General features: G+C 48.8%; 1 protein-coding gene across 2 annotated transcripts in view; it reads left to right on the plus strand.

Moving 5' to 3' along the window:
* The window catches only part of LOC105983199 (protoheme IX farnesyltransferase, mitochondrial), a 122,779-nt gene extending 103,795 nt beyond the window's left edge, over positions 1-18,984 (plus strand). For both annotated transcript variants that reach the window (XM_013013032.1, XM_013013033.1), the window contains 2 exons: positions 6,175-6,407; positions 17,131-18,984. In XM_013013032.1, coding sequence (XP_012868486.1) covers positions 6,175-6,407; positions 17,131-17,540 — 643 coding nt within the window. In that variant the 3' untranslated portion in view covers positions 17,541-18,984. The remainder of the gene's footprint in view (positions 1-6,174; positions 6,408-17,130) is intronic.
* Positions 18,985-19,572: the final 588 nt, after the last annotated feature.

The raw sequence follows: 19,572 nt of genomic DNA on the forward strand, positions 1-19,572 counted from the left end.
ACTTCTTGGTCTTGCTTCATGTGTTCCTTTCTTGTAGCCGATGCTGTAGTTTCAGAGGTTATCATACTTGTATTTGTATGTTTAACATCTGTCTCCTTTCCAAACAATGTTTTTCCTATAGTGGTTGACTGTAGAAGCTATAAAAAGTTTTGTAAATGAGTGAACCAGCAAATGAAACCATTGCATCCATTTCGTGAGCACTGTTTTTTACTCCTTTAGTTTTTCACACAACCCTATGATGCATCTTCTCCTTTCAGATGAATAAACTGAGGCCGTGGATTAAGTATTTTCCTGAGGTCACACAGCTAGACAGAGTGCGCCTTCTGCCAGTCCTGTGCTCTTGCTAGTGAGCCTTTTTTAAAATCAGTCCAATGGCTTGAACTTGGGGCCTGGGCACTGCCCCTGAGGTCTTTTGCTCCGCTCTTTTGGCTAGAGCTCTGCCACTTTGAGCCACAGAGCCACCTCCAGTTCTCTGGTGGTTGATTAGAGATCACTCATGAACTTTGCTGCCCAGGCTGGCTTTGAGCCATGGTACTCAGAACTCAGCCTTCTGAGTAGCTAGGACTATAGGCATGAGCCACCAGCACTCAGACTATTGAGCCTTCTTTTACCCACAGGAGTTGGCCTGAGTTTCAATCTTGCCTCAACACCCCTTACTTTAAGACAACATAATTTGCTGACCATCAGGAAATCAGAATACAGTAGTCATTCTAGAAGAATTTAAGGCATTTTTAAACTTTTGTTATTTATTTTTCTTATGTGGTACCAAGAAATTGAACTGAGGGCCTCATGCATACTAGGTAAGCACTCTACCACTAAGCCATATACCCAGTCCTTAAAGCATTTTTTTAAGCATTGTTCTTATGAAAATATGCCCACATGGGACTGGGAAGGTGGCTCAGTGGTAGAGTGCTTGCCTTGCATGCATGAGGCCCTGGGTTCGATTTCTCAGCACCACATAAGCAAAAAGAAAAAAAACCAGAAGTGGAGCTGTGGCTCAAGTGGTAGAGCACTAGCCTTCAACTGAAGAGCTGAGGGACAGCGCCCAGGCCCAGAGTTCAGGCCCCACGACCGGACCCAAAAAAAGAAAAGAAAATATACCCACAGATATCATAGTACAATGAGCCCCAATATACCCATGACCTAAACCAACAAGTGTCAATATTTGGCCCCACTTACTTCAGCTTGCCTGGAGAGTGCTAAGGTACAATACATGTAGCTGTGTGACAAGGTAAGTGCAGTTCGGCAGCACAGAGAAATTGAGAGCCCCGCTGCAGTTCTTCCTCCGAATAACAGCTGCTTCACAGCCCTGGGTTTTCTGCTGGAACACTGTGTCAAAAGCCACATCAAAAGTCAAATGAAGCCGGGCACCACTGGCTCACACTTGTAATCCTAACTACTCAGGAGGCTCAGATCTGAGGATATCGGTTTGAGGCCAGTCCAGTCCAAAAAGTAGGGTTAGAGGAATGGCCCAGGTAGTAGAATTTAAACCTCAGGACCACCAAAAAGTAAAAAAGAAAGATGAGTGAAAGTATATGGCCTGCTCAGGCCTGCACAAGTCAGCAGGGTAGCTGAGAATCTGCTGTGAGTTCAGCATACTGTGGCCAGCACACTGCATTGGTCGTTGGTGCAGCAGTGCCTCTGAAACCACAGCAGCCTCCCTGGGCTCCCACTAGTTTCCAGGGGCCACTGATGCGGCTGGCCCACCAAGCCCCCTTCAGCAGAGCATGGTGTGGAGGACCTTCCCAGCACTGCCTCACAGACCTTCCCCTTAGGCTGCCTCTGGGCCCAGGAGGCAAAGCACAAGGAAGCCCACTTAGCCGCCTTGCCTCTGGGCCCAGATTCAGAGTAGCACTCTAGTAGACAGCCAACTGCTAAAGAATTCAGGTGACTCACACCTGTAATCCTAGCTACTCAGGCTGAGATCTGAGGATCATGGTTCAAATCCAGCCCAGTGCTGGAAGTCCCATGAGACTCTTATCTCCAATTAACCACCAAAAACTGGAAGTGGTTCATGGCTCCAAGGTTAGAGCATGGAGCAAAAGAGCTCAGGGACAGCACCCAGACCCTGAGTTCAGGCTCCATGACTGACCAAAAAAAACACCAACAAAAAACAAGAATTTAAAGGAGAAAAGAATCACAAAGGCTAAGAAAAGTATTTGATTTACTAAGAAATGTTTTAAATGTGTATACTTATAATCCCAGCAAGCATTGTTCCCTGCTGCTAGCTGGAGTTCACACAGTGGGGTCCCCATTAGCAGGACATCAAAACCCCTTTGTTGTTTTATTTTGTTTTGTTTTATTGGCAGACCCTCTACCACTTGAGCCACATCCCTAACCTTTTTTGCCTCTATTTTTCAGATAGGGTCTCTGGATTTTGCCTAAGCTACCTCACACAGCAATGCACCTTTATAGTAACTGCTTGTGTTTGAGATAAAAGTTTCATTTTTTTTTCTTGGACTGAACTTGAACAGTGATCCTCCTCTCTCTGTGTCTTGAGTCACTGGACTTACAGGCTTGTGAACTTTTGTGCTTAAGGCTAGTGCTCTATCACGGAAGCCACAGCTCTACTTCCACCTTTTTTTTTTTTTTTTTTTTTTTGGCGTTACGTGGAGATAATAGGCTTAAGGGCTTTCCTACCTGAGCTGGCTGTGAACTGTAATTCTCAGATCTCAGCCTTCTAAGGGAGCTAGAATTCGCAGGCATGAGTCACCAGCATGTAGCTATGTTTACAGTTTTTACTGGTCTCCATTATGTTATTTTCATACATACATATATTTTACTTCGATTTTATTCACCTCACTCTTCTCTCTTTAAAGTGTACATATTAACAGCTGGCTACCGGTGGCTCATACCTTCGGGCTACATTCTAAGATCCCATGTCAAAAAAGGAAAGGAAAGGAGAAGAGGACAGAGAGGAGGGGAGAGAAGGGAAAGGGAACAAGGAGGGAGATGGAAGACAAAGTAAAGTGCGTATCCTTTGGCTTAGCACTTTTGATCTAGGAACTTATTCTACGCAGAATTGTGAACAAAGGTCTATTCATAAGAAATTCATCCAAATAGTATTTTTGATTTATAAAGGAAAATACTAAATATCCAAAAGGCTATGGTAGTTGGTTTAATTGTGGTGTTCCCACAGGATGGACCACTGGGTTGCTATTAACAATTAACACTGGTGATGGAAAAGATAGACTTAATGGTATGGGGAAGTTAACACGATACACTGAAGTAGAACAAGTAACAAAACCATCATTAATATGTTCTCAATTATCTTTAAAGTAGATCCAGCATTGTAAAATGGCTAGAAAGATGTACACTGCTATGCTTCTCTGGAGAATTTAGAATTCTGCCTTGTTGTTTGTAAGTATTGGACACATGTTATATTTCTAATAAGAGTTTTAGCACAAGTGAAATGTGACCGGAATGGAACTGCACAGGTTTGCAGTTGGAAGGCCTTGCCTGCCTTCACAGGAGAACTCTGACCTTGGCTCCCTCCAGGCTCCCTCCTGGGTACTAGAAGGATTCATGTAAATAACTGGTGAAAACCTTCTTTTCTGTTTACATAGCTTCATTGTACCCCCTGAGCACATTGATTTAAACACCAAAATTGAGCCTCATGATCTTCTGTGATCCTAGCACGGGTCAGAAATTTCCACACCAAATTACCTATCTCGATAAATTAAATTCATGTGTGCTTTTCTAAAAGGGCTTTTCATAACACTAATACCTTTGAATCCAACTGGCTTCCTCAGACCTTGGAGAAGAAGTGAGCAGTCTTCTTTTGGGGGGAAAAATTAAATAAAATAACACAAGGGCCAATTCAGGAAAAATAAAAATGTTTATGAGCCACATTTTTCTCCCACCCAAAATAAAGGTCGTTTTTTTAGAGTCCCATAGAGGGGGGAAAAAATCTGTTCTTCTAAGCTGTAAAGTGCCTTATCAGAAGAAAAAAAAGCAGTCAGGACATTGGCACTGCTTTTTAGTCCTCGAAATTCTTTTTCTTGTGCCTGGGAAATACAACATGAAGGCATCTTCTTAAAAATTTATCTTTTATTTGGAAAATTTTGCTTTGCTGGGGACCAGGTGTTCTGGCCATGGTTACATATCACTACTTACAGAAATCTGTTTCAGGAATAGAACTGAGGGAATTGAGAGAGATATCTGTGTGTGCGTGCACATGTGCACACTTCCTCCACACCCATCTGTGAGGAGTGTACAGGCTAGATGAGTCTCACTTTGACATAAATATGGACAGAGCAATTGATCTGAGAATACATAGGGTCAGTAGACGGTAGATAGAAAATCAAAAGACAGATTAGGGAGGGAATTAAATGAGTCAAAATGGAGCCCCCAGTTGAAGCCCCAGGACTGGCACCAAAAAAAAGTGGGAGGGGGACTTTATGAAAGCAAATAGGGACAGCCTGTGCTTCTGAAGTGTGTGGGGTGGGGGGCGGGGAGGTAGAGAACTGAGTCCAAGGGCATTGTGTCACTGTTGTGTAAGAAGGAAGGACGTCTGGTGAGGGTACTGGGGTGTGGAGTGAAGCTGGAGCCTTCAGAAGGCAGGGGACAAGTTCAAGGTCATTCTAAACAACCGGGTGGAAATCCATTCTGGCCAGGCACCAACACTGCTAAGCCATCTTCTTGGAATGAGGAGCAGAGACAGTAGATCACCCAAATAGGAAAAGTCCGGGTAGGAGCAGTGGTGGACAAGGCAAGATAAAAGAGGGAAGGTGCCAGAGTGAGGGTGTCCAGAGTAGGTAGCCATGGGGATGAGAACAGGTGGGCAGAGATACCATCCTCATGCTGAGCACACACTCAGTCCCCACTGTAGCACCTGGGTCTTTCCATCCAGACTCCCATTGTGTTTGATTCCGTCTTCCAGTTCTGGAGGCCTAGAAGAGAATCATCAGCCTACCTACCCCATAAAATAGGCAGAACTGCAGCTCTCCTGTCTGTCACCGTCCTGTTCCCCAGCCCTCCTCCTGGTTGAATTCTAACTTGTCATCTTTCCACAAGTCAGTTTCTCCTAGGACCCTGCCCCCCTGACTCTCCTCCATGGAGTACTCTTTGCATAGAAAGATACAAGCTCACGGAGGGGTGGGGGGGGCGGGGATGTGGTGAGGCTGTGTGCTTCCCGCTTCCAGTGGAGCATGCTGTAGAATCTGGCTGAGTGGTCACCAAACACAGCACCAATATATTTTAACTCAGGTGGAATTATGGCTTCTGCAGGGGAAAAGCAAGGTCTCTTAAAGAATAATGTGAGAAGCAGCAGGAACAAGTAGATCAGTCTGAATTCAAAGAGTTATCTGAACTCAAAAAGTCTTTTGCAAGAGTCCAAAGTCTGCTTTCAAAAGTGAGCTCTGTTGAGAAACAGGCTTCTAATCATCATTATCATTGTCGGGTTGATAGTGTCCTTTTACATACATAACACCGAGTAGCCTCCACTTAATCATCCCATATGGCAAATCAGCTATGGCTATGGTCCTGGCAGTAGGCGCCAACCACTGGTGCTCACTGCTGTACAAGACCGGCCCCAGGATGAGCCTGTCATTTACTACTGGTCCTTTCACGATGGTGTCCAAGGCCAACCATGGCCACTCACTATCAAAGAAAGTTTAAACGAAGCAGCAGACCTGATTCCAGGGTTGATGCTGGTTTTGTCCAAGACTTGCAGCACTGGTGGGGGGGAGGGCGCATATGCACGCTCACGTGTGTGAGCACATGCACATGTGCTCACATACATGCACATGCCAGTTTGGGGGCTAGCGCTACCTTCTAAGGTCCTCCACAGCAGTCCCAAACTGAGCACTAAGGATAGAAAGGATCACCATGCAAAGCAGCATGTGTTCACAGTGCTCCCTCCAAGGAAGAGAGAATGCCTCTGCCTCTGATGTCTCTGATAGACATGAGTGGAAGACAGAGCCCATGTTAGAACTCAGGCTGCTGCACCCTCCACACTGGACTCTATTCCTCGTAACTGGCAGACCAGGGAGAGAAACTTCTGTTTGGTTTCCTCAAGAGGTGTCACCCCACAAGCACAAAGCCAGGGCTGTGGGACCTCCTTGCCGCCCCACTGGCTGCCGAGGTGATTTCACCCTGCATCCAGTCAGGGTCTAGACGGCGTAGTGAGCTTGGGCTGGAAATGATGGCTCTGTGTCCTCTGATCTCTTGCAGCCCGCTGCTAGCCGTGTCCTTCGCCACTTGTTGTGCTGTACCAGGAGTGGCCCTTCTGACCTGGGGCGTGAATCCACTCACAGGAGCCCTGGGGGTCTTCAACATTTTCCTGTACACCTGTTGCTACACACCACTGAAGAGGATCAGCATTGCCAACACATGGGTTGGAGCCGTGGTTGGGGCCATCCCACCCGTCATGGGCTGGACAGCGGCCACTGGCAGCCTCGATGCTGGTGAGTGTCTCCCTGTGTTTAGTCGCAGCTTCTCCTGTCAGACCGAGGACAGGGGTACCAGAATCAGAGTTCCTGAAGCTTCCAAGCAAGCCAGGCTCTCCAGAGGCCCCAGGACACAGTACATGGGTAACTTAAGTGATTCTTAAGGCACATGTGTATCCAGGGGGCAGTCTGGAACACTGGCTGCAAAAGCTGAGGGGAGTCCATGTCTTCCTTGCTTGTGTCTGGACCTGACACCTGCTCTCCTATGTAGGGAAGGCCTAAGAGAAAAGCAGGAGTCAGTGCTGCCTCAGGCTGCAGACGAAGTGGAAAGAAGTCCCTGAGACTCATGGTAAAAAATCACAAATCAACTTAGCCCTGGCTGGCTCACATGGGATGTCCCGGCCAAGGGCAAGGGGCAGAGAACTGGCTTGTGGTTTCCTGTCACAGGCCAGTCACCCCACCAGCAAGCCTCTGTCCCGCCTGCCCTCCCTTAGAGCGAGGTTATTTTCCCCTCTTATGAAAGAACAGATTATTTTCATTAGTTTCTCATTTATTTTTATATGATTTGCTTAAATTGTTCATGCTGTCTACAGTAAGACCATTGTAGCCATGTTTTGGGTGGTATGTCACAACTAAATTTGTGGGGTGCAAATAGCTCATTTTTACCATGTGCAAGGGAAGTTTTGCAGTCTAATTAGTCGAGTAATTAGTGTTTGTGACCAACACTTAGGAAGGAAGTGGTGAGGCTCCCTGCAATATGTGTAAGTACATATTTTTCACATGAGAGATCAAAAGGTAGTTGGGCTATAAACCGTTTCCCTGTAAGCCACATTTCTGAAACTTTTCATAAAAGCTCATGCACTCCACTTGGCAGGCTTACAGATGCTATTCCACCTTCACCACGATCGTGTCTCAGAACGGTTTTAATATCCTGTAAGTAGTGGATGTTAATGAATGTACACGCATAATATCCTAAAACATGTCTCATTTGCCCAGCAATAAACCTTCTTCAGCAGAGCCCCATCCACGCAGTAGGCAACAGCAGCAGAGTGCCACAGTGCCGGATGCCACCGCAGCCGCCAGGGACAGGAACCAATTCTCTCACCCACCCCGCCCCTTAGCTGTTGACCTGCAGAACTGAACCTGGCCTTTCTGCCGACCTCCCATCTCCCTCATGAGACAAAGGATTTCCTTTGTGAAACTGTGCGATTTAAATAGGTGTCACCATAGCCAGACCAGAAAGATACAGTGCTATAAGTGGGGGGGAAAAAAACTTAACTTCTCATTGTGAAGGCCTTTGTGTCATTGTTCCAGGGTAGAAGGGCACAGGAGAGACAGAGGAGAGAAAGAGAGCAAGCGAGCGCATGCACACACACATGAGCTAAGACTGGCAGTCAGCATTGAGCCATTCATGGAGTGGAACTCTTCTAGACCTAAACACTTGCCCATTAGGTCCTACTCCCAACAATGTCACCTGGAAATTATATTGCTAATACTGACAGAGGACACATTAATCCTGATTAATCCATAGCAGCTGTTGGTATAATGTGCCGGACCAAGGTAAGGGCTCAGCCCCTGGCAGGTGCTGCTGCTGTTACCGGTCAATAGTCTTCCACACAGCAAGACAGTGTTAACATGGGAGAGGAGAAGCCTGGAGATTTTATTTGGTGTATAAACGAAGCAGTTAAACTTCATTCCCTGGTGTTGTTTTGAAGACTAGGAGATGCCTCTAGGCATGCTGGGAAAGGAAAGAACTCTGAGTTCATTAGGGAAGGGTGTCTTGAGATTAGGAAGAGAGGTAGCAAAGAGTTTCCACCCTACATACCACAGACCTCCCACTCCTGCCCCCACTCCTGTTCTTTATTCCACCTGGAGCAAACTCCCCCTTCCCCCTAACTCAACGCTCTGCACACCTCTCTAGTCCCCTGCATTGGCCTGTGCAGTGATTACTCAGGTAGTGGCTGTGGCAGCCATGAAAGGAAGACTCCGATACAAGCTCCCCTTCCTCTGTTCCAGCAGGGCTGCGGTGTAGGAAACTCCCTGCTGTCTATAGCAGGACTTTACCTGTGTCCAATTTTCTCTGTGCTAAGGTTTGTGGGTTTGCGGGGGGGGGGGGGATTTTTTTTATTATTTTTGTTTTTTCTCCCACCTAGCTAATGATCTTGCTTCTTCGTTTATTAATATTTTGAAAGCTTAAATACTGCTAGCAGGAAATATTAAAAAATAGCTTCTTTCCAGCTAGGAGTCAGTCAGCAGGCCAGAGCGAGATGGCTGTTTTCCACCCAAGGTGGAGCTTAGCTAGTTGTCTCAGAAACAGAGTTTGAGTCAGCACGCTGGGGGCCAGGAATGGTAGTGACAAGTGACCCACCAAGAGCCCTGGTGAAGGAGGCCATCCTGACACCGAGGGCAGCGATGGAGATAAGTGCCTGGCAGCTGACATTCCAGCCCCAAGCCGGCCTGGAGCCGCCTGCATTAGGCTATTGGCAGTGTTTATCTCCTGAGACTATTTTGTTTATCTCAGGCTTCACTGGATTCCCCTTCCCCCCCTGCTCCCGCCCAGAGCCACCTCTTTCCATCGCCCCTGTTTTTCTAGAAATGCTCCCGTTCTTTCTGTTATTTTCTCAGTTTGAATAATCCCAGGTCTTGAGTGTCTTTGGAGTTAAGCATGGGCCTCCCTGGGGTCCATCTTGAGGAGTTGATTCACCCGTGGTCTGGTTTGTAATTCAGATGTTGTATGGTAAACATTAATTATGCCAGCCAACATTCAGTTACAAATGAGGACTTAAGAATGGCTCTTATCAGGAAGTAGCATTTGGCAGATGGATGGCTTCAGTCACCTACCAAAAAAAAAAAAAGAGCTAGAATGAGTTTTTTAATCTATACTAGTAAACTTCAAAATGTTAAAATTCTCTTTCACTTTATTTACCTCCTTTAGTTCCAGATGAGAAAATAGAGTCAAACAGAGGGAAATGATTCATTCATTCAGGCAACAAATATTTATAGAGGGCCTACTAAATACCAGGTCCTATTTAACCATGCACTTTTGAAGATTTTCTTTAAAATCTGCCTCCATTTGAAATTAAACTTGAAAATGAGTGCTCATGTATGCTGTTTTATCATAGCTAACCTTAGAACTCTAAATTAAGATAAATGACATCCTGTTCAGTTCCAGCAGCTCATGCCTGTAATCCTAGCTACTCAGGAGGCTGAGATCTGAGGGTGGAGGTAGGTAGCCAGGAAAGTCCATGGGACTCTTATCTCCAGTTAACCAGAAACCTGAAGTGGAGCTGTGGGTCAAGTGGTAAAGTGCTAGCCTAGAAGGCAAAAGCTCAGGGACAGTGTCCAGGCCCTGAGTTCAAATCCCAGAACTGGTGGGTATACACACACACACACACACACACACACATACACACACAAATAGGATCTAATACTGCAAGACTCAGACAAAACCAGCATCAATCCTGGAAGCAGTTCTGCCAATCTATATATATATATATATATACTTTCTTTGATGGTGAATGGAAGAAAGGAAGGGAGGAAGGATCAATGACATCTTTAAAAACAAAATAAACAGGGCTGGGAATGTGGCTTAGTGGTAGAGTGCTTGCCTAGCATGCATGAAGCCCTGGGTTCATAGGCATGAAGCCCTGGGTTCAATTCCTCAGTACCACATAAGCAGAAAAGGCTGAAAGGGGTGCTATGGCTCAAGTGGTAGAGTGCTATCCTTGTGCAAAAGAAGTTCAGGGATAGTGCCCATCCCCTGAGTTTAAGCCCCATGACTAGCAAAAAATAAAGTAAATAAACAAGGAAGATTTTTGCAGAAACACCAGCAAATATTTAGAATCTTAATCTTATCCAAAAGAAAAGAAAAAAGATGATGTGGAAGAAATACTGGACTTGCTTCCAGGGACCCAAGATGGATGGTATAATTGGAGGTGAGCTTCGTTACTAAACATTAGCTCTTGCTGATCCATCAGTCATGCCGTGTTGCCTTGGCTGATCCCAGGCTGGTGGGCACAGAGCTAGTACATCTGGGATGAGATCATAGAGAACACCTCCTCACGGCAGCCTCCTTTGGGTACTGTGTCTGATGTGAAGGCATGTTGCTGGGAGGACCAGGGAATAAAGATGGAAAGACATTCCATTGTGAGCTAAGAATTAGGGAGCATTTGAACATGGGAGAAAATCCATAGGTGCTTGAAACTTACAGGGAAACGGAAGGAAGCAGGAGCCCCTTTATCAGGATCAGAGCTTTGTGCTTCCCATTCTCGGTCTTCCAGTGAGATCTCTGGTGGAGGGTGGGAGGCACCCACCATGAGGGATGTGAATGCCTTCCAACTCCTACCTTGGCACCTCTTCATTATTCCCAAAGCTACTTTCCAAAGAGTTCTTAGGGGCCAAGGGCCATTGCCCTGTCTTTCCAACTTTCAGAGGACTTTTAATCTTGCCTTTTGTCTCTTGCACAGTTGATAAACTGGCCCCACATCCTCCTCCCTTTATCTGCAGCTTCATAGAGGTCTATTGCACTGCAGAGACTGATCGGTTTCACAAGCTCCTTTGTGTCAACCCTCAAAGGGAAGGCTTTGAAAGTTGTGACCATGAAGCTCTGAGTTTGGCTCTGCTTCCCCAGTATACATAACCACATAACCCCAGGAGCCCAAGAATGGCCAGCCATGGACCTGATGAGCTCCGCAGGGCCACACTTGGACAGCCGTCTATTGTACCAGGGGAGGGAAGACCTCCCTAACCGACAGCAAGGGTCATAGCAGCTGGGTTCTTTGTCCTTTGCCAGGCCATGGCTGCACGGTGAATGACAATGAATGGGATTCCATGGGGGCTATCAGAGAGAGCAAGCTAAATCCATTGAATAACCAACATTGCAGCAGGAATTTTCCTTGGAAAAGCATATACAGAGAGACAGCACTCCAGCTTGAGGATTTTCCTCCCCATTCTGTTAGGTAGCCATGTGTCTGGAACTACCTTCCTTTGGTTTGTCAATAAAGGGATGGGCTGAAGGGAAGAGGACTTGGGAAGAGGAAGCAATGGGTTTGCATGCTGAAAAATGGTTAACCGATTATTAAAATGTGGCCAGGAAACCATAGGTGAGCCTGCCCCGTCTGCATGTCCTGTGGGCTGGTCAGCAGAGTAGATGCTCTTCTCCATGACCTCAGGAAGTTGCTGGACACTGGAGAGACATACTCACCATCACACAGGAACAAGCTCAAGTCAAGAAGCAGAAGCAGACATTTCTTCCAGAATAGACTGATTCACATATGTGCAAGGTTTCTTCTAAAGTTGGGTGGGAAAATGAAAGATACACTTAAATCAAGCAGAAGATACGAGGGTTATATGAACAGAACCATCTTCAGATCTCATGAAGTTTTCCCTCACCTCCCCGTGCCAACAGTGGTATCCCACTCTGGGAGTCCTAGGTGGAAGGTGACTTGTCCACTGTAATCCCTTCAGCATTGTTTCCTTGCTTGGCTGGAGCCCAGCAGAAGACCTTAAAAACAGACACTGCCTGTCTGTCGCCATGTAGTGGTCTGCCAGTACTTCTGTCAGGAAGGACGGGCCCAATAAAAACCAGACTGTCTAGAGAGTGAGCTGGGGGATGGGCACAGTACTTATCTTGAGGGAAGGGAAGCCTTTGAATTTGCTAGCCCAGTGCTTTGTTTACCCCACGAGGAAGGTGGGTCCTACCACAGCCCCTAACTAATTCAAGCCTTCCTGTTCTAGTTCACCTTATCTTGATGAAGAGAGAGCAATTTGTTTTACATCTTTATGCCAGAGCTGAGGCAGAGGAAACTGAGCAAGTAGAACTTGGGGGGGGGGGTGTTTCCGATTACAATCCATTAAGGCTAAGCTGTGATTTCTAAAGCTCTTTCATTTGTGACAGGAGCCAAACCCATTCCCAATTTCCTCTCACTGAGACAGCAGCAGCCTCTTGCTCCCCTGAAAATGAGCTTTTTCCCACTCTCCAAGTTATATTCTAAGAAGAGGCAGAGTCTCAAGTGTGCTTTGCGTAACACAAGATCCTCCACTTGACACCCAAAGGAGAGCACATGATCAAGAGAGAAGATCCTACATGGAGCCTAATGTTTGAGCCATTTTCAATTTGGTTTCCCTGCTGTTTGCTCTTTCTCGGTCCTTTCTAGAGCAAAACTCACTTAGAGCTCCACCTTCCTATCTCACACTCACCCCCCCCCTTCCGCTACACACACACACACACAAATTGTTGGGGGGGGTTGTTTTGTTTTTTTGGGGTTTTTGTGGCCCTTGAACATGGGGTCTGGGGCCTGGGCACTATCCCTGAGCTGGGTTTCGCTCAAGGCTAGCACTCTACCACTTTGAGCCACAGCATCACAACTGGTTTTCTGGTGGTTCATTGGAGATTAGAGTGTCAAGGACTTTCCGGGGACCGAATTGGGGATGGGGCTGGCTTTGAACTACAGGATCCTCAGATCTCAGCCTCCTGAGTAGTAGCTAGGATTACAGCCACAGTGCCCAGCTGCTGCTGTTTCCCTTGACAAGACACTTCTTTTGAGCCCCTGAGCTCCTGTCAGCAGTGCAAACTAGCCTAGGCTGTGAGTTCCATGTAGCCTGGTGGCCACTCTCTATGTGGTGCCCTGGAATCTGACAGCACCTCTCTTTCCTCACTGCCTTAAATTCAAGGCATCTATCCAGGACACTGAGGTTTTTCTGTCAGTCACCTGGGTGGTCTAGCCCTCTGATTCTCCATGAGGACTGCTGCCAAGAGAGGGGCCCTGTTTGTTTCACATTGAGGCAGATGCCCAGACTCACCTGGGAAACAGTACTTCAGCCTCTGCAGCCTCTGTCTTCCAGCAAGCCTCCTTTCTGCCCTGTCCACTGTGACCACTTTGGGGGTTTCATTGCTGGGGGTCCGTGTGTGGCAACAACTTTCTAAAAGAAGTCACTGAATATCCCCGAGTGGAGTACACCTGAGACCCCCCAAGTGGGTGCCTGAACCCCTGCCCACAAGGTACCATGACAGCTGGAGGGCGACATAGAGGAGTGGACATGATGTGGGCCCTCTGGACTAAGTGAAGGGGTGCACCCTGGGTGGAGATTGCATGCCTTAAAACTTACCGTTTATTTCTAGAACTTCGCATTCCATATTGTTCGGCTGCAGTGACTGGCTGCAACTGCAGTCTCAGCTAAAGGAACCATTGTACTCTTTCTGACTCATAAGATGCTGGTGATCATACCTATAGGACAGGAGCCTCTCCTGGGGCCTGGGTCTCTATCAAGAACATACTCCCTGATGCCAGACCCCAGCATTCATTCCCCACCAATACAAACCCAGTCTCTCCCTCCCTGACTCCTCCATACTCCTCTCCCCCATTCTTTCCCTCGGTGTCTGGCAGCCCGCTCACTCCCTGGCCCCTGCCTCCTTGCTGTCTCCCTGCAGGCTCTTCTCCCTGCTGTGCAGGGGATGAGAATAGCTATCTCGCTCCTAGTCCTGGTTCCCAGATGTCTCCCCAGCCCCTCTCACACTCTTCTTCCCTTGCCCCATCTTCTGATCTTATCCCACAACCTCACGGGGACTGCTCCTGGGAACTGAGGGAGTTCCCCTTCCTTCCCTGGGCAATCTCAAGTCGTCTGTGTGGCACCAGCCTGACCTGAAACTCCAGAGCTCATCACCCCGTGTGTCTGTCTCTCCCTGTAGACTACTTGTAAATGTTTTTATTATGAAAGTGATGTGCAGAAGGGTTGCAGACCACCTCCCTTGCTCTCTCCCAGTTTTTTTTTCCCTCCCATCACCACCCACAAGTTTATAGTTCATTTTCAACCTAGTGTCCAGTAAGTATCACTGCTGCATTGGTTCACCCGTTGTCCCTCCATTTGTGTCCCCTGTACCCTCCCAAAGACAGAGAAACAAGACAAAAAGAAGACAGGAACAAAGAAAAAAGCCTCTTGTTTCCATTTCCTAGAGTTCGTTTGATAAATATTGTTTGATCAGAGGCAGAGGCACATAGGGATTGTGCCTTTGTGTTCCTCCTTTGGTCTCACTGTGTGTGAATACCTTAAATCCTGTATAATTTATCATGTCCCTGTCTATTTTAGATCTAGCTTCTGCATATAGAGAAAACATGTGCCATTGTCTTCCCCTAGACTTTTTTGTGTGTTTTTTTTTTTTTTTGGTCGGTCATGGGGCCTGAACTCTGGGCCTGGGCGCTGTCCCTCAGCTCTTCAGCTCAAGACTAGCACTCTACCACTTGAGCCACAGTGCCACTTCCGTGTTTTTTTCTTTTTTGCTTATGTGGTGCTGAGGAATCGAACCCAGGGCCTCTGGCATGCAAGGCAGACATTCTACCACTGAGCCACCTTCCCAGCCTCCCCTAGACTTTTAAGTGGGACTTTGTCTTGCTTGCCACAGCCTTGCTTTCTGTGATCCCAACCAATCGGAGACACTGTCATTGCCTACCAAGTAAATTCAACCAGATATAGCAGCTTCCATTATTATCACTCAAATTGGAGTGTTTCATGAACTAAGATCTCTTTCTCTCCTTCTCTCCCTTTCTACATGTACATGTGACTTAGAAGCTGAATAAGAAGGTTCAAAATGAATTGGGGATTTGATAGCAACTGCTGAAACGTAAACCCTAAATTCAGTTCTTTGCTGTGACAGTGGGCCCTCATCTATCTTCTGTCCTCCGTACCCACACAAATCCTAGTTGATAGGCTACAGCTGTCCTGATGTGTCCTGTTTCATTCCCAGTGACCTGCTGCCTCCCTCCCCCCCACTCTGAGTCCCCACCAAGGGATGCAGATAAGAGGTGAAGGAGAAGGCCAGCCCTCTCCTGTCCTTCTCCTGGACCTGTGCAAACGGGCCCCTGGGAGCCTCAGAGCCCCAAGCTGACTTTCTAACTTGCTCTGCTTGCCCCTCTTATTTACTTTGCTTTCTGTCCCAGTGATCTCTGCCTCAACTGGAGCCTCTCCCTACTCCCTGGTTCTGAACTTTCCCACCTCCTGTGGCTCTGCATTCTCAGACTCACCTCCCATGTACCCATCAGGAGGGGTTCCAGGGGAGATGCCACTGTAGGTTAGGGTGAGTAACCTCTCAGGTCTCCGCAGGGGAGGAGGGGAGGTGTCAGCCAGATAGTTACTGAGGAGGAAGAAGGGAACAGTACACAGAGCCCTCCCCATTTGCTTCTCTGGCTCACAAGCCAGTGTTGAGAAACCAATCTGGGAGATTGCTGTGGGTAAATGAGTTCTTTCCTATACTGGCCCCCGCAGATGAACCACGGGGGCCCTTTCCTACATATCCAGTCCTCTCTGGCTTCTGTCCAGGAAAATGGGCATCTCCTTAGGAGTTTACCTCCACAGAGGAACCAGATGGATGAACAGTGGCTGACTGTCACTATGGCTTACTTGGGAATCTGTCTGTGTGTGTGTGTGTGTGTGTGTGTGTGTGTGTATCACAGCTGCATAGCCCAACCCACACTGGCTGTCAGGCCTGTGTTCAAGACTTAGATGCTTCAGGCTAGACTCACTGGAGGCCACATCCCCCCTCCCCCCCCCACCTTCCCTGGTCCTCTTCTTCATCCCCTTTCGTGTCCCTCTCACATTCTTCTCTCCATTTCCACTGTCACCACCCCAGTCCAGCCACTGTCACCTTTCATCGCCTCAGCTCAGACGTGCCATCCTGAGAGGAGTCTGCTCTAACCCCGACCATTCAGCCAGTGCCTCTGGTGACAGGTCTTCATTGTACAACTTCCCCTCAGAGCCGCTGCTGTGGCTCTTCGTTAGGACCCACCTGCTTGGCTGGATGGGAACTGGGTGCTGGTGGGCCCCTGCTGGGTTCTTCTCACCCGTCTCCCAGTGTGGATGTCAGTGTGTACCACACAGTGCTACACAGTCGGTGCTCAGCGAATGAGTGTTGAGCCATCTGTGCCAGGAGTAGGTAGCCCCGCTCCCAAGCCAGACTGTCAGGCAGCCCTGTGCAGTGGAGGGAGCTTGGTGTAGAAGAGATATGCGTGCTTTGAATTCCTGCTTCATCTCTTGGAAGAATGAACAGCATCTGATCCTTGTTTTTTTTATTTATTTTTATTTTTTGGTTTCTTGAGGATCAGGAAACCTGTCTCAAGATCCCACAGTCGGGATTAAGTAGGCACTGTCTAGCAAAAGTTTGAGTCACAAAGTGCTCGGGAAATGTGGCCTGCGTGCCGCCCATGCTTGAGCGTGGGGGGACCCTGCCCTGGTGGTTGAAAGCTAAGGAAGGCCATATTCCTTTGCGCTCAGGCAGGCTCATTTGTTCCTGCGCGCACACTCCGCCTCCCACTCAGGGGTGTGAGAAGCGTGTGCCAAGCGCCCTGCCTTGAGAGGCCTGTGGGTGCACTCGGTGCTGAGCAGGGAGCCCTGGCTGCCCCCTAGTGAGCCCAGGCCCACCCAGGGGACCAGGGGGCTGGAGTCTCAGCACTGCCCCCTGTCCCGGTCCCACCTAGGAGCTAGGGTGACCCAGGGCTGTACTGCAGGCTCCCACACAGAACAGGATCCGAACTCAGTGCTCCTAAGTGTGTGGGGCTCTGGACCTGTGATGCCGGCTGACCTGGCCTGGTCCAAATGACAGAGCCCCAGCTGGCAGAGCTGGGAGGTGCTGGCCACGCACCCCGGGTCAGGCCAGCCCCCCCCACCCCCGGGCCAGCCAGAACTCCATTCCTCCTTCCAGTCTGCCCTGACTGTGGTGTGCTGTCTCCTCTCTCCCCGTCCCCGCACACAGGAGCGCTCCTTCTGGGCGGGATCCTCTACTCGTGGCAGTTCCCCCACTTCAACGCCCTGAGCTGGGGTCTCCGCGAGGACTACTCCCGCGGCGGCTACTGCATGATGTCCGTCACCCACCCGGGCCTGTGCCGGCGCGTGGCGCTGCGCCACTGCCTGGCTCTCATCGCGCTCTCCGCCGCCGCCCCGGCCCTGGACGTCACCAGCTGGGCCTTCCCGGCCATCTCGCTGCCCATCAACCTGTACATCTCCTACCTCGCCTTCCGGTTCTACAAGGACGCCGACCGGAAGAGCTCCCGGAAACTGTTCTTCTGCAGCCTGTGGCACCTGCCGCTGCTGCTGCTGCTGCTGCTCACCTGCAAGCGGCGGGCCTCGGGCAGCCCCGAGGCCGAGGCCGGGCCCGCCAGCTGAGGGCCGTGGGCCCGTGGGGAAAACGAAACAAAACGCACACGTCATCCCCCTCTCCGCCACTCATTGTAGACATTCAGGGGTGCAGGAAGAGAAATCTCCAGTTCTAGTTTACCTGATTGTAAAACAATTGGTGCTGTGATCACCTAACAGGTAAAAAAAAAAAAAACACAACATACATATCGACCCAAAATGCTTCCCGAGTAAGAAATGGGCTGCTTCAATTGATGAGTACAAAGAACCTTTTTCTCTTTGAGAGTCTTTATCTTTCTCCCAGCTCCACTTTCTCCCCCTCCCTTTCACACACACACACTCACCACCTCAAGAGCCAGGATGGCTTTGGGGGGGTCAGTCAGGTGACCTCTGACAACCCGACCCTCAGAAGTGCTCACAGCACCCACTTTCCTGTGAGTGAGCCCCAGTCCCCATCCAGCTTTCTCCACCCCACAAATACCCTCAACTGCTTATTCCACTTCCCCACCTCCTCCCCCCCCCAACAGTAACAAGACACAGGATGGACCTCCTCATAGAAAACGGTTGTCCTGGGCTCGTGGGCTGGACTGCAGCCCCTGCTCCCCTCACACCCGACACACCAGGATTTCAGAAGGGGCAAAGAATCAAAGGCATCTTTATAGCTCCCTTTAAAATCTCGGCGCCGTCTGAAGCGTTTCTTTCTGGAAGGGCCGCGCTCCAGCAGTCCCCTCTGGCTGGGATCCCACGACTGAAGCTCTTTAGTCCCTGCGGTGGACTCCCCGCTGCAAGGCTTTCCCAGGGCTGTATGAGAAAGGGAGCTGGAAGAGAGCGCAAGCTGGGCCAGCAGCCCACATAGCTCACATTCTTGTTCCTTTTGGGGGAAAACCCACATTTCCATCCTGGTACCTCCAGTGCAGAAATAGACCACTACTTGGCCACTGGCTTTGAGGGTGAGAAGCCCAAGGGGGTTCACAGCAAGGATGACTCAGGGTCTGGGGTGGGGGGGGAGGTTGAGAGGTTGCCCTGTAGCCAGGTGCGGCATTGGGTGCCAGGCACCTTCACCTGGAAGTCTTTGAGTCCCTTTTCCCTCACCCCCAAGGGCTCCTGGAGGCCCAGTTACCTGCAGGTCTTGGAGCCTGGCAGAATGTTTGAATTACAGCCACGTACAGCTGCCCTGTAAGGGTATTGGGTTCAACAGCGCTTAAAACAGTTGCTGCACCAGGACTGTTTTCAAAAATGTCTAGGGCTGGGGTACTTGCATAGCCATACTCAGGCCCAGGGTTTGATCTCAGACACCAAAACAAATTGTAAAAAGTAAATGTCTAAAGTGATGCTATCCACATCGGTTATGTGTGAAATGTTCCCTCTTGGTTGTATCCGGATATGCACAGTGGGGGACATGGCATAGGAATGTCTGTGAAGAGCATCCACAAGATTTTTGTGGGGCTTTTTTTTTGCCACCATTAAATTTGTGAAGATGTGTCGACTCTCCTCTTTCTGCAGTAAAAATGGTAAGGAGAGCATGTGCCATGTGGTGTCGGCGCACACTGAGTTGGCACCGTTTCGGGCTGATTTGGCAACACTGCACTCCTCGGTGGGGTAGCAGAAGCACATGGGTATTTCCTTTATGCCTTTTTTTTTCTTTTGATTGTAAATTGGTAAGTCACGGTTGTATCTATTTTTGGAATCCAAAGTGATGCTATGGTTTAGAAATAGTGTAGAATAACTAGAAGGAGCTAATTAACATCCATCATCTCAAGTAATCATCGTTTCCTGCGGTGAGAGCATAGGAAATTTACTGTATTTACCGCAGAGTGTAACACATCCTAAGGAACTGTCATTCTCCCCCTCTGTCTAATTGGGGCATTGGATGCTCTGCCATCCTCTCTCCCGCCCTTCGGCCTCAGCCCCTGGGAGTGACCTTTCTCCTCTCAGCTGCTTATTTGCTGCTTTTACATCACACATAAAAGTGAGGCCACATGGTGGCCTGCCCTGTTGCACTTTGCAAGCCTGCATATATTTTTGCTGGCTGAATAGTATTCCACGCGTCCATGACACATGT

This window comes from Dipodomys ordii, unplaced genomic scaffold (assembly GCF_000151885.1).
Source record: "Dipodomys ordii isolate 6190 unplaced genomic scaffold, Dord_2.0 Scaffold19, whole genome shotgun sequence".
Lineage (NCBI taxonomy): Eukaryota > Metazoa > Chordata > Mammalia > Rodentia > Heteromyidae > Dipodomys > Dipodomys ordii.